Source organism: Desmodus rotundus, chromosome 9 (assembly GCF_022682495.2).
Source record: "Desmodus rotundus isolate HL8 chromosome 9, HLdesRot8A.1, whole genome shotgun sequence".
Classification (NCBI taxonomy): Eukaryota; Metazoa; Chordata; class Mammalia; order Chiroptera; family Phyllostomidae; genus Desmodus; species Desmodus rotundus.
Genome location: NC_071395.1, coordinates 67,517,840 through 67,532,221, shown reverse-complemented (window position 1 = coordinate 67,532,221; position 14,382 = coordinate 67,517,840). Strand labels below are relative to the sequence as shown.

Here is a 14,382-nt window from a genome sequence, read left to right as displayed (position 1 = left end):
GGAGGATTGAAGGAAATAAACTACATTTTCTTTCTCTCACTGCTGTATAAGTGGGGCTAGTCTATATGAATCCAGGGCAGAGAGGAGAGAACATTTAGTTTCTCATCCTGGAACACAGAAAACGAGCTTAGAGGACTGAAATGGATTGTGGAGGACCTGGGGCCCAGAGAGGCTGGGACTCCACAGAAACTCTGAGAAAGCCACTGCTGGCCAGAATGAAATGTCTGGGCGGCCTGGTTCCATGATCTGATCGATATAAATGAATTTAAAGATACGATGAGCTGTCTATGAATGGTGCTGCCTTTATTTGTTTTGCAGACTAATCCAAGCTACAGCAGCCACATACTTTCTGCAAAGCCTTGGTAAATCCCTGAATTCTGTGATTCTCCTCCTGCATAGCAAGAAGATAGCAAGAGTGACGGGGGCAATTCCTGTTCCCACACCACAGGCAGCTTCATGATAGCTTTGAGAAGTGACTGGGCAAAGCCTTCTTCCTTTCCTCAGCACATTCATTTGACTTGGCTTATCCCTACAGCACCCTACCACACACTGTTGGCTGTTTGAGCAGAACACGGCACAAGGTTTAACCTGTCTAGCTCCTCCCTTCTTTCTAACATCTCAATTTCAGAGATAGGAAGAGGCACACCCTAGATTTTCATGGCAAACCCATTATAGGTCAACAATCCTAAATTCCTTCTTTTCCTCTTTTTTCCTTCAATTTCCTGGTTTTTTATTCCATAGACACTAATAAACCAGTGATTATAGGCATACTATGAGTTTTCCTTTGTACCCTTCTTCTGAGAAATTCCAAAATTTTCACTTCTGCCAGGCCCCAAGCCAGGTCTTCAGTATTACAAAGCTGCATTGGGAAGACCCCTAAGACTATCAGTCAGTACTGAATTGGTAATTTATTGTCAACCTAAAAAAGAGGACAATTTACAAAGCATTATCACAGCTGACTCATTTACTTGGAATAAAAATATTCATGATCCAATTTGTCCTTACAAGTCAGGCAAAGAGAGGACAAGCATTACTAGACCCATTTTATAAGTGGGAAACTGAGAACACAGGGAGACTATTAGAATTGTTCAAGGCTCTACCAAAAATAAGTGGCAAAACCAGGACAGAGCTCAGATGGATGGTTCCCAAATGTTAGTCATCCAAGACTTCTTTAATTACACCTATCACTGCCATAGATCTAATGTTTGAGTTAGTTTTGTCTTCCTCCCAAAGGACCCTACACACATGAATTATTAACCCATGTGTCTGTCTTTGATTATGAATGTCACATAAACTTACCGACCAGTGCTTTTTCATGAGGACAACCACTATTAAACCATGTTGTTATGAATCCAGGCAGCAATAGTGAAAAGTGATAGTTCATTTTGCCTAAGCAGCCTTTCCTTTCTTCCAGCAACCATACTCCTTTTCTTCAGGTTTTGAAATATTGGAAATCACTCCTAGAAATCATTACTCACATTTTTAACTCCCAAGGACCCTACATTAGGACCCATGGACCTTATAAACTCTGGGGCAGCTCTCAATCTCGTGCCTCAGAGTCAGCTGGAGGGCTTGTTAGAACACAGACCCAGGGTCCCACAGCTCAGAAGTTTTGGATTCTGTAGATCTAGGGTGGGGCCCAATAATTGGCATTTTTGACAGGTGTCCAGGAGATGCTGAATATGCTGGTCTGGGAGCCACACTTTGAGAACCACTGCTCTAGCTCCTGTCCCAGGATACTGCCACTTTGATTCTGCCTCTTGACCCTGATTGGAAATGCTGAGGGAGCCCTCCAAGCCTTGGAGTTCTCTCCCTCCAAGCCTGGGGGCAAGCCACCTGTGAGGAGAGGTGAGCTCTGCTTCAGGCACAGCCCTGCTCTATTATCGGAGCCACGACTGATGCCAGGCCCCCACCCGGTGCTGGCCCCTCTCCTTACTTGATTACAGTGCCCTGTGATCTATTTCCTCTTTTTTCTGGGCTCCAGATGAAGATGTGAGGTTAGAGTGCAGAGCAGGGCTGCAGGAGGCCTGTTCTCACCTGGAGATCTTTTCCCGAGCTCTAAGAAAGCAAATGTTTGTACACATAGCTGACCCAAGTTAGCTGGAGCTGCAGGCACAGAAATGGTGAGGCCCAGTAACAAACTCTGAGGTGAGAACGTGAGTTCCCTTGGGAGAAGTAATTAGTCTCCCTCCAGGGGGAATGAGTTAGATGTGTGGCTCACTGAACTGACAACCATATTTTAATTTGAAATCATATGGACTTATTTTTTTAATTTAGAAATTCAAATTCCTTTTCAATGTTAAATGTCAATGTCCCCTAAATACAAAATTTTGCCATTTGATACTCTCACGGTTGGCAGCAGAAGAGGTCCTTTATACGTTTTCCAAAAAGTGAATTTGGGTGGGTGCCTCACGGCTGGCACTGGCCCTCAGGGGAGGTGGCTAAACCCACGATCTCTGGAGTCACAGAAAACATGGATGTCTGTGGCAGGGCCTGGCAGGGTAGTTTTCCACAAAGTGACCTCCAGCCAGTGCCCCATATAACATCCCTTAAGCCCTGAGAAGAACAGCGTGTGGTAAAATGCAGTGTGTTGACCTCTTTGGCTTTCTTCCCAAGTCCTTGCTAAACAGACATAGCTTCTCCACCCTGTGTTTTCTAGAAGGTTCCAGGAGACCTCTGTGCTCCTGGAATCAGAGAACTGGTCTGGATGAGTCACTTCACAGTGGAGTTGTTAACACCAAGAAGTGATGAATTATAGCTCGACAAGCTAAGATACAGGAAATACAATGTTTCTTAGAACAATTAATAAACTGTGCTAGAAAGAACTGAAGAACCTCAGGGACAAGAGAACCAGATAAATTCCTCCCATGTCTTAAGTCCAATTAAAATCATTTTAGTTTGAAATGTAAGAGATATCTCAAGATATATACTGTGCCCTTAGGGGTTGCTTTTTAAGGAAAAGGATGTGTTATTATTCTTAACCACCTAATCAGGCCTCACTAACATCACTTCCTCTTCTGGACTATAAGTGATTAAACCACACCAGTATATAACATCTACTGAGATGAACACCAGTGTGTGGGACACAGGTGGAGACCTATCTGTTCAGCTTGTATAGACCCACCAGGGTCCACTGGACTTCAAGCAGACTTGTAGGATCTTGCCTAGGGAAACAGGAGTTGCTTTTAGAATTCCATCTATATAAATTGCAACTGTGATTAAATACAGGAAAAGGCAAGCCTCCTTACGAAGGATGGGGACTAGACCCAAATCAAAGAAAATGCATGAGCATCACAATAGAATTGCACATGTCTCCAGATGATTTCTTGGAGTCAGTGAGGACAAAAGGAGGGAGGGAGAGGGGCCATTTGAAATGACAGGTTTTACAAAGAAGCCCATAGGAAGAGTAAAAATAGCCAAGAGAAACTGTTGTTAGATTAATAGAAAATGTGATATTCAATCAACACATTTTTTTTTCCTATGTGAAGGGAAGCCTCTTAATCTGCTCAAAGTGGTAGAAGGGGCTTGTCCCATATACTTGGCACAAGGCAGCCAGCTGGGACTATTCTGCATGCTCTTTTGGATGACATTGTTAATGCTGGAATGAAGCAGTGAGATTTAGAGAGAGCTTGCTTAGCACCTTCCCAATCAGTGTCCTTATGAGAGGATAACATAGTCTGGACTATGAAGGACTTGACTTAATGTCCAGCACGCCCTTTTGAGAACTGTTCAAATCCAGCAAGATCTTAAGGACTGAATGAAGCACAGATACACACATAAACACACACGCACAGCCCCAAGTGCCAATTTGGCCAGAAACCAAGTTTTTTATTCTGGCCAAAAGTTGGAAGAATATTTCATTGCCTACAGCTTAAAAGTGGACACCTGGTGGAGTAATATTAGAACTGTGGGTCACATGACTCATCCACTTGTTCAGACTTACACAGAAAAATACTCGATACATTTCTGTAATCTCTGATTAACCCCATTACTTGTAATGGAAAGTGATTGTTTGTGGCTCCTGATTGAGATTGTTGCAGAGGATCAGAAAGCCTAAGGAAAAAATGTAGAATCTTGCTGAATGAGTCTACTTCTGTGCTAAGTCCAAAGAGCTTAGTAAATCCTGGTGAGGAGGAGCTGGGATGTGGTAGGAGAAACAGGAAGTAGTGGGAAGAATGGAGGCTGGCATTCGGTCAAGGTTGTAAATGGCTGCTACGTGACATGACTGACCAGTGACTGTGTCCACTGGTTGTTAATATCTTGGACACACACCTTGAAAGAAGTTAGGTTGTCAGAGCAACTAGGCTTCTAACCCTACCTGTGTGACCCTGGGCAAGGCAACCAATTTCCTTGTGCCCCAGTTTCCCCATTCTGTTCAGGGTTGGAGCTGTATTTCATTATCTCCAAGGTCCCTTCTAGCCCTCAAAGTCTGATTCTGTGCTTCTCACTCACCACTCTTAGCTGCACATTCCTACCAAGCAGCCACATACCCCATCCAAGGGGCAAGTCCCTTCTTACAATATGGGACCCCTGCCCGCAGACCACAGCTTCCACGCAGTCTTTGGCACTCAAGGGCACAGCAAAGTCACAGAGGGTGTTACTGACCCCAGTCTCCCCGTCCTCTCAGACTAGAGAGAGCATTGCTTCTGCCCCTGGTTTCCCATAGGCCTGTGTTTCCTCAGGAACTTGGAATGCCCTGTCGCCTCTTCCTGTCACACCTGCCTCTGCTGCTCCTCCTGTTTTAGGCCTATATTCCACCTTCCTCTGTGTCCTGTGGCTTTCGGGGAACTGGTGTCCTCCAGGCCTTTCCTCTTCAATTGCTTGTGGCCTAATAAAGGCGACCACGTTCGTACTGTGCACAGCTCAGCCAGCGCACCAGCAGATGCTGCAATGCTGCCCAGAGCTCCGGGGCCAGCTCTGCTCACGTCTTTGTCTTTCTGTTTCAGCACTGAAAAGTCCAACTGTATTCCATGAGCAAAGAAAACATTTGGATAGTGACAAGGTAATTTTCTGCAAACTGCCCTCTTCCTGAACTTAGACTCCAGGGTATAGGTCCCTCAATGCTAAGCTTTGGCTAAAGCCAGTAGAATTCTAGAGGGAGCTCAATCAGTTTGCCAGTTCCCCATCCCCATGAAACTGAAATCTTACTTCTATAAACTGAAAGCTGTGGATATGCGGTCAACTATATTAGCTTTAAAAATGTTATTTTTTTAGCTTAAAAATGTCCCCAATCTTTTTGATGTTGGGAAGATCACTGCAAGGATGCAGTAGAAATCAAAGGGCATCATCCTACAGGGCAAAAGTTTGCTGGTTCAATTCCTGGTCGGGGCACATGCTGGGGTTGTGGGTTTGGGCCCCAGAGACAACCAATTAATGTTTCTGTCTCACATCCATTGTTTCTCTCTCTCTCTTTCTCCCTCCATTCTGCTCTCTCTAAAAATAAATAAATAAAATCTTCAAAAAAAAAGAAAAGAGGGCAAAGAAATTGTAAACAGGGAAGCAAAAGTTGGCTTGCAAGGCACTTTGCCTTTCATTACAGTCCTTTCTTAGCAACAAGCAGATTTTTTAAATGCAGTTTAGTGCTAAGGTAGGGCCTGTGGATACAGACCTTATTTGCAGTTACTTAAGGCAAAAGGCATTGAGTTTATTTCTCTTTCTGTTTCTGGGGGAGGGGTGGCATTTTGAGGGGAGATTGGCATGTATTCTATACCTTCATAGCAAATCTCTGCCACCTGAACATCTCAATAATGTAAATGCTATTTAGCAAGCATCCGCAGTATAAATGGGAAGGAGATGTCTTCTTCGCAAAGATGTCCATAAACGCAAAGCAGATGTCTTTCTCCCAAGATTCCTTTGTCTAAGAGTTCTAGCCTTGCAACTAGTCTGAGTGGAGGAAGAAACAGAGCTCCGTAACTCTTCCAGGTGCTCACTCATGAAAGGCTGTGGTTCCTAATACCTGGAGAATAACTGCATTTGTTTGTTTGTTTGTTTGTTTAATCAGACTTGGAGTGGTCCCCAGGCCCCTCCCAGGGGTCAAATCGGAGAGCCAATATAGTGGGATGAAAACCCAGAAGTGGAAATCAGGGGCCTGAGGGGTAGTGTGGCCCTGCCACAGCCCACCTCATTCCCACAGAAAGGGATGATTCTTAGTCAACAGCCTGTTTCTAAGTGTCTTTCCAACTGATAACAGGTCCGAATCTGCAGGGCTTACATTTTTACTGAAGAGAGGAGTCAGGTGAATAACAGGAGGAGGGTGTATGTTGTCATGTTATACCAGATGGACTCAGGTTACATGTCACCTCTAACCCTAATTAATGCTGTGGCCATTTTAAGAAGCAATGGGATAGGGTTAACAATAATACAAGCAGTTTGGTGCCATCACGATTTCATTAATATTTTACTAACATGTAACTACCTGGCCTTTGACTTTGTGGAACTGATGTGGACCCAAGCTTTTCACCTCTTTATCTTATCTCTCCATCCTAAAACTATTAAAGAGGCTTTTGTAAGTGTTTCTGCATCAAATCATTGGAGACCAGGGATATTTTCATGTTCCATTTGTCATCAAAAGCATACCCTCTCCTTTGAGAAAGTCAGGTTTCTCTTAAAATTAAAACTAGGTGACTCAACTGTTGATAAAAGAATTTACTCTCTGCTTGCACCTGCAGACTGAAGACACCCTGAAGCGCAAGGCCAGAAACAGGTCCTACGGTGCTGGCTTGGTTAATATGCACATACTCCAGGGTAAGTCTGCAGGAAATCATAAACCAGGGTGCCCCCCAAATGGTGGGCCATTTGCGAGAGTTCTTTGTTTCTGTACAGTTGCTAAGTTCTCTTAGAAAGTGTCCTCTGCCATTAGAAATGGGTGCTTTTGAGCGGTCACTTAGTCATTCTAGGCCATTTAGACAACCAGTTCGGGAAGCCATATAATGGCTAGAAAGGTATCAGATGTGGGTTTCAGTCTTAGTTGTGCCACTTCCTAACTCTCTCCGAGCACATAGCAAATGTCCAACATATAGCAAATTCCTTTAAAATGTGCCCGTCCTTTAGCCCAGTAATAAATTTCTAGCACAGGCCTACCTCAGAGATATTCCGGGTTCTGTTCCAGACCACCACAATAAAGCAAGTCTCACAATAAAGTGAGTAGTAATCTCTTCAGTGGTGGAAGGTCTTGCCTTCAATTTGTAAAAACACAACATCTGTGATGTGCAAGAAAGCAAAGCATAGTAAAACGAGATCTGCCTGTATTTTATACAAAGAAACTAATTAGACATGCAAAGATATATGTACAGTGATGTCCATTATGGAATTAATTTAGATACTGAAACATTGCAAATAGTGAAATGTCCAACAATAAGGGATGGGCTGAATAAATTATGCATCAGCCATATAATTAAATACCTTGCAGCCACTACAAATAAGGCTTTAAAAGAATAATGATTTCATGACAAAAAGTTTACAAGATGATATTTAGAGAAAAAAACAGAAAACAAAACTATATTTGCAATCACGTTCAGGGAAGAAAACCCATACACATAAACTGTATTTTCAGTCAAATTCTGTGATGAAAAAGTATAGCCCTAGCAATATAAATGTGTGTATACATACATGTATGTGTGTATACATACATTACATATATATGTAATTAAGAAAGACACCCACTTATGACTCTCAGTGGGTTGTTTCCTGGTGCTTCCATCTCACATCAAGTGCTTTGCAGATACAGCTTCTTAGACAAGCCTGGCCTGTTGCAACAGTCAGATGTCCCATGGATGCTGCCATATGGAGACTTCTAGATCAGACACTAGGCCTGCGTTAATAGGATGAAAGTAACAGAACAATGGGGTTGAGAGGCTTGTCTGTGAATATCTCACTTACTAAATTTGCAATGCTGAGAGTTAAGCTGCAAACTCTACAGTTCTGCATCCTAGCAACACCTGGCTGACTAGCTTGTCCTCCGTTTGTCCACAGGAATGAGTTAGGGCCTAACTGGCAGAGGAACACAGGTGCGATCTAGGGCTCTGTCAGCGACCTTTCTCACCCGACACAGGATCATCAACTGCTTGTTGGATAAATTCAATTTTTAAAATCCCTCAGTTTAATTAAATAACTGTTTCAAAGGAAATTTTTTCTTTTACAACTGACCTGGATATTTGAATCAGCATCACACTGACAAGTATAAAAGCCTGAAGAAATCATACTACTACAACTAATTATAATAATAGATGATACTTACTGCAGGCTCAGCCTGCACCTGGGAACATACAGACAGGGTGTGCATCCAAATGTCGTAGCTTAGGGTCAGCAAGCACCGCAGGCCCCAGGGACTGCTTGCTTACAGCATCGCCAAATCGCACATTTCTTCAAAATCCTCACAAAGCAAGTTTCTCTAACTTTTCTGTGTGCCTGACTCACGATTTGACTTTATTTGGAAGTGTCTAGTCTTAGCTGGTATTCCATGTGAATTGATAATTGTGTTGAAAAATTACTAGGATGGTAGGGCACAGTGTGACACATGATTTTGGTTACAAAGTAAAAACAATAATAAAAACACCACATTCTACAGCTGATCCTTTTACTGCCAACCCCTCAGCCTCCACTGCAGAGAGGTCCATTCCAACTGCTCAAATGAAGCTGAAAAGAGCCCGACTTGCAGACGACCTCAATGAAAAAATTGCCCTCCGGCCAGGGCCGCTGGAGCTGGTGGAGAAGAACATCCTCCCTGTTGATTCTACTGTGAAAGAGGCCATAAACGGTAGGAGAGCACGTGGCATGCTTCCCTCTGTACCCTGAGATGTGGGGCAGCCATGGCGCAGACATGCTTGGGCCCTGGGACTGCAGGTCTCTGCCTGGCCAAGATTCATGCCATGGGTTGCTGTCCAGGAATGTTCCCATAACCAGAGGTCCTCGGAGTGAGGACAAATTCCCATCCACTCACCCTCCAAGGGCAGGTAAACATAGATGAATTTTGTTCTAGTTAAGCAAGTTAAGAACTGGACTTGGTATAATCCTCAAAACATGTGCTCTACAAGCATCCATCACTTAGGGGCCATGGCTGTCTTCAGCCTTCCTCTTGTACAGGGGAGTGGACCACAGAGTAGAAACAGCCAAAACTTGGATGAGAAGGCCTGAACTCTAAGCCCAGTTTGCATGCGGTGTGTTGGGGAATCCCCAGGTTAGTTCACCTCTCTCAGAAACCTGAATCACTAAACCTGCCCAACTCCTAGGTTCTGGGAGCAAAGTTCAGGCTCTATAAGTTTGTGAAAACTCTTTGGCAACCCTCATATGTGCTAAGAGGAGTACAAATACCTAACGGGGAGACACAAACATTAATTCTATCATAAACTGTTTAAAATCATTCTGTAGACTTTTTGAACAATTGAGAGCAAATGGACCCAAACAGCCTGAGTGTACTGAATCCATTCATAGAGGTGTTGGTTGGGGTGAAACTGGGGAAATATGGTAGAAGGGAGAAAGGAGAGCTTAGCATTCCCATAGACAAACTTATTTTATTCCAGTTATGCCCATAAAGGGCTCTAAGGATTATGTATTTAACAAGCAATGAACATTTAAATGTTTCAACACGTTTTGAAAAAGTACAGTCATACCTTGGTACTCGCTGGCTTCAGAACCCACCAAACACTGACCTCATCTCATTTTGATGAGAAAAAAATGTTCCAGCCCTTGGTGCTTGCTTGGGACTAGTCACACTCCCTAGAACTTGTATTAGTCACAAAGCTGCCCTGCAAGAGAAAATGCTTCATTGTTCAGTACCCATTGATTTTGGCACTCATCATGAGTCCCGGAACGAATTAAAGATGAGTACCGAGGTACCACTGTATATATAAAGATGTTTTATCAAACACTAAGTGTATTATCAAACTTATCATTAAGTGTGATAATAACTTATCATTATCCACATTCTAAAATTTCTCTCTCAACCAACCATTCAAAGGCCACATGAATTTTATATTTAGAGCTGTAAATATAAAAATATCAACTCTAAGAGAGACAATATGCTAACCTGTCAGTGCCCCTAAATACGCCGTTGTGATTTACCATCTGCTACACTCTTTCCCTTCACACTAATTGTCCTGTGCCTTTGAATTAGGACTAGCCCACTCAACCATACACTACCTCCTCCATCTTTATTCTGATAAGGTCCAGGACAGGGAAAGCTCTCCATCGGGCATCTCTCATCATTGCTTTGAACATTCTATTCCATGCATGTAAATTTATTATTGATTTTGTGTGATAGGCAAAAGACCTCATTTTAATTTGCATTCTTTGGTTTACGGTGAAATTATATTTTCCACATGATTTTGTGTCTTTGCCAATTCATGGTTAGTCCTTTTCTTCCTACTGAGCATCTTCTTCCCTTACTGCTTTGTCCAAGCTATTTATATAAGGAAGACAATACTAATCCTCCATCTGCCTTAGGTATTGCAGGTCCTTTTACCAGTTTGTCCTTGGCCTTTTGGGGTTTGTATGTAGAGTATATTTTACCTATGGCAGTTTTTAAATTTCTGTATAGTTAAATCTATTAATCTTTTTCTTTATGGTTTCTGAATATAGTTATTGAAAAAAATTAGCTCAAGAATATAGTTATTCTCCTATATGGTCTTCTAACATTTACATACATTATTTTTATAATTTACTCCTTAGCAGACATGATATTTTTTAAGTGCATGGTTTAAGAGAAAGACTGAGTTTTAGTATTATACACTTTTATTGATATTTTACAATTTGTTTTAATATCTGTCTTCATGAGTTTCTTTACATTGGCCTGATCTTTCTAGTATTTCCTGTCTACTCTCACAAGTATGTGCTGGGTGAAAGTTAAAATCAGTTTATCACATGCCAATTTCAGTCTTATTAGAGTTTTCTTTGGGACTGCAATGAATTTACAGGTTAACTTATAATGAATTCAAATGTTTAAAATATATTAATTCTGAGGCAAAAATACAGTCTCTCTCTCTCTACCTATTCAAGTCTTTAATTTCCTAAATAGGTTTTTTTAAAAGTCAATTACTGCTGACATATGGAAAACCTATTGATTTTGCACATTTACTTTATAACTTTGCAGATTCTCTTAATAGTTTCAGTAGTTTCTCAGTTTACCTTAGATTACGTAGGAACACAATCATACTGTCTGCAAACAATGAAAATCTGCCTCCTGCTGTATGTTTTTCTGCCTTCATGCACTGGTTGATACTTGACAAGTGACATTATGGTTTTATTAATAGATTATATAGTTAATATAATTTTTAAAATTATATACAGAGTATTTATAACATAAATTATACGTAATTTTTGTTTTATTTATAAATTATATATCATATATGTATTTATAAATTATATGAAATTTGTTAAATTTTGTAAATTATGGAGTATAATATACTATATTATACAAATCAAGTTAAATATATTTCATTGTATATTAAATATTTACATTATATGTAGATGCATATTATATGTAAAATTATATGTATGAATATAAAGCACATATAACTTATATTACTTCATATTGTGCAAAAATGTATTATACAATTTAATAATTATTAATACAGCGCATGGTAGAAAATTGTTAGTATTGCTGCATTGCTGGTGCTTCTAAAGCAGCATGACATTGTTACATGTATGGTGTGTTTTTTGTTATGTCGTTGATAACATTGGTTTGGTTTGGTTTTTATCATAAATGGGAATTTCTCTAGTCATTCACCTCCATGTATGACATTAGTTGTTGGTGTAAGTAGATATTCTGAGAAAATATTTCTCTGATCTGTTCCACTAGGAGTAGTTTATAACATGGAGACTCTTTTTAAATGCTTTTGACATGCATGAAAAGATCACATGGGTTTTCTTTTTAAACCTAGTAATGTCATATTGCTATCTTTATTTATCACCTTGCATGTTTGGGGAAAAGATCTTCCATAGATTCTTTTTTTTTAAAGATTTTATTTATTTATTTTTAGAGAGGGGAAGGGAGGGAGAAAGAGAGGAAGAGAAAGATCAATGTGTGGTTGCCACTTGAGCAACCCCTACCGGAGACCTGGCCCGAAACCCAGGCAGTGTTCTGACTAGGAATGGAAATGGCGACCCTTTGGTCCATAGCCCAGCATTCAAACCACTGGGCCACACCAGCCAGGGCAGATTCTTTTTTCTAGAAGTTGCTAGTATTTTATTTGAGATTTTGAATCTCTTGTAACATTAGTTGGAATAATGGTAGTTGCTAAACAAACCACAAAATCTTGGCAGCTTAACCACAGAAGTGTATCTTATTTATAAACAACCCAGAGTGTTTCTCAATGGCAAATCTTTCAGGCACGGAGGGCTCCTTTAATCTTACTGCCCCACCAGCCCCTAGGGCAGGGTGGCAAACTTCCTCTTAAAGGGCCAGATAGTAAATAAACTAAGCCATCTCAGCTGTCTGTCACAACTACTTAGCTCAGTTGCTATAGCATAAAGGAGCCATAGCAGTAAGTAAAAACATGAGCAGGGCTGTGTTTATAAAACAGAGCAGGGTCACAGGCCATGATGTGCCAACCTGTGCCCTAGAGCTCCACTATCCTCTGAGGGGCAGGGGAAAGAAAGAACGAAAAGGACCACATACATATTTAAAAAGCTGCAACCTGGAAATGAACACATCACTTCCACTCACATTCCATGGTGCAAATACTACAAATAGTACATATGGCTGGGAACATTCTTTTCTGTATGAAAAGAGATTTCCCAGCAATGTGTCTATGTTGTGGCCAGGGGAACATAAATTTTGATGGACAGCTAATCCTCTCTGCTACAATGTTGCAAATAATATTAGACTATATCGTTGCTGTTTTATATGTCTTAGGTTTAAATGTCAACGCTGCATGTGCTTCACAAAGTGTTATAATTACCTTTACATATTTTTTCATGTTTGGGAAATACTTAAATATGATCACAATGATCTGTTGCTTGGAAATGTTGCCTATTAAAATCTTTGGGGCTTCCTACTTTTCTTAGTAGTTCTTTGATAGCTTTTCTTCATTTTTGTTCATAGTTCTTTGTGTATTCAAATTTTCTCCTTAAGGCAATTTGTACAATTTAAATTTTTCTAAAAATTCTAACCATCCTCCCTGAATTTCAAAGTTATTAACCTAAAGTTGTATAAAGTATCGGCTTACAGTTGTTCTGAGTTTCTCTGAACCCAGGGTTATGGTCCATTTTTCATTGCAAATATGCTAATTTGAGTATTCTCCCCTTCCTCCCTCTCTTTTTCATAACACGTGCTAAAAATCTTTTTCTTTCAATGATTATTATTACAAAGAAGCCATTCAAGAATTTGCTCATGAATTGTATTGGTTTCTTGTCTTTCCTTGAATTCTTTTAATTTGGCCTTACATCAAGTGGCTTCGAATGCAGGTTTGAAGAGAGTATGGAGGCAGACTGATGGTTAAAAACAATGCACTCCATCCAGGTGAGTAGTCAGGAAGGCATGAGCAGGAGCAAGGTCAAGGTCAGTGGAATGAATAGAAGACAAAAAATATGAGGCCTATTAAAAAAAAAATAAAAGTAATGAACAGGATGTGCAGGTGCCTGAAGGCAGGAAAGCAGGAGCCTGGTTTTCAAAGCTGGACTCTGTGACTTTGGCCAAATGGCCACTGAGTTAGGAAATGTCTCTCTGGGCCTCAGTGGCTCCTCTCTGAAGCCCCAACAATAATAATGATTGTCTCATGGGGCTTTTTTCAAGGTGTGTTCAATTTTGAAATGTATGTAAAGACTAGGCCAGGCACTGCGGACATGTAGCACATTTCATCTCATTTCTGACCTGCAGGACTTTGCACTTCAGCAAGAAAAGAGGCATGAAAGAAGTTATCATCTCTTGTGATAATTGCTATGCAGGGAATAGATACAAGTCACAATGGCAATGCAATGTGTGTACCTCCCAAGGCATCCTGGGAGACGTGGCTTCCTCAATGAGCCCTGAAAGGAGAAGGCGGAAATTAGTAATAAGGACTAAGATGTAGCACCGGTCAGGCTATACAGGCATTTCAAATTGTATCTTAAAAGCAATAGAGAGGTTCAAACTTCTCTCATCACTTAAGGGAACAAATTCAAGCACTCTTCTAATTCCCCAATATGAGGAAAACATAATTTAAAATGCTAGTACTAACAGTGAGCCGTGGGGAGCCATTGGAAGGGTTCCTAGTGGGGATCAGCACTGTGCTTTGTGTGAACAAGGCAGTGGTTTTGCATGTAGAAAGATCCCTCAGCTGCAGTGTGGACTCAGTAGAAGTGAAATGGAGTTACAGAGCTCTCTGAGGAGGCTATTGGACTGTTTGATGAGGGTTGATGAGAGTCTGAACCAGAGTCATGGTGGCAGGTGTGAAAAAAAGAGGATCT

At 41.0% G+C, this 14,382-nt stretch overlaps 1 protein-coding gene across 4 annotated transcripts in view; it reads left to right on the top strand.

Annotated features, from left to right (window-relative positions):
* MYOCD (myocardin) overlaps positions 1–14,382 on the top strand; it is a 91,765-nt gene that overhangs the window by 39,026 nt on the left and 38,357 nt on the right. Inside the window, exons 2-5 of one of the 4 annotated variants that reach the window (XM_045199221.3) lie at positions 319–362; positions 4,947–5,002; positions 6,669–6,744; positions 8,594–8,755. The exons of 1 other annotated variant lie outside the window; for it this stretch is intronic. In XM_045199221.3, coding sequence (XP_045055156.2) covers positions 6,729–6,744; positions 8,594–8,755 — 178 coding nt within the window. In that variant the 5' untranslated portion in view covers positions 319–362; positions 4,947–5,002; positions 6,669–6,728. The remainder of the gene's footprint in view (positions 1–318; positions 363–4,946; positions 5,003–6,668; positions 6,745–8,593; positions 8,756–14,382) is intronic. 2 more of the 4 variants (XM_045199219.3, XM_045199220.3) reach the window with 2 other exon arrangements.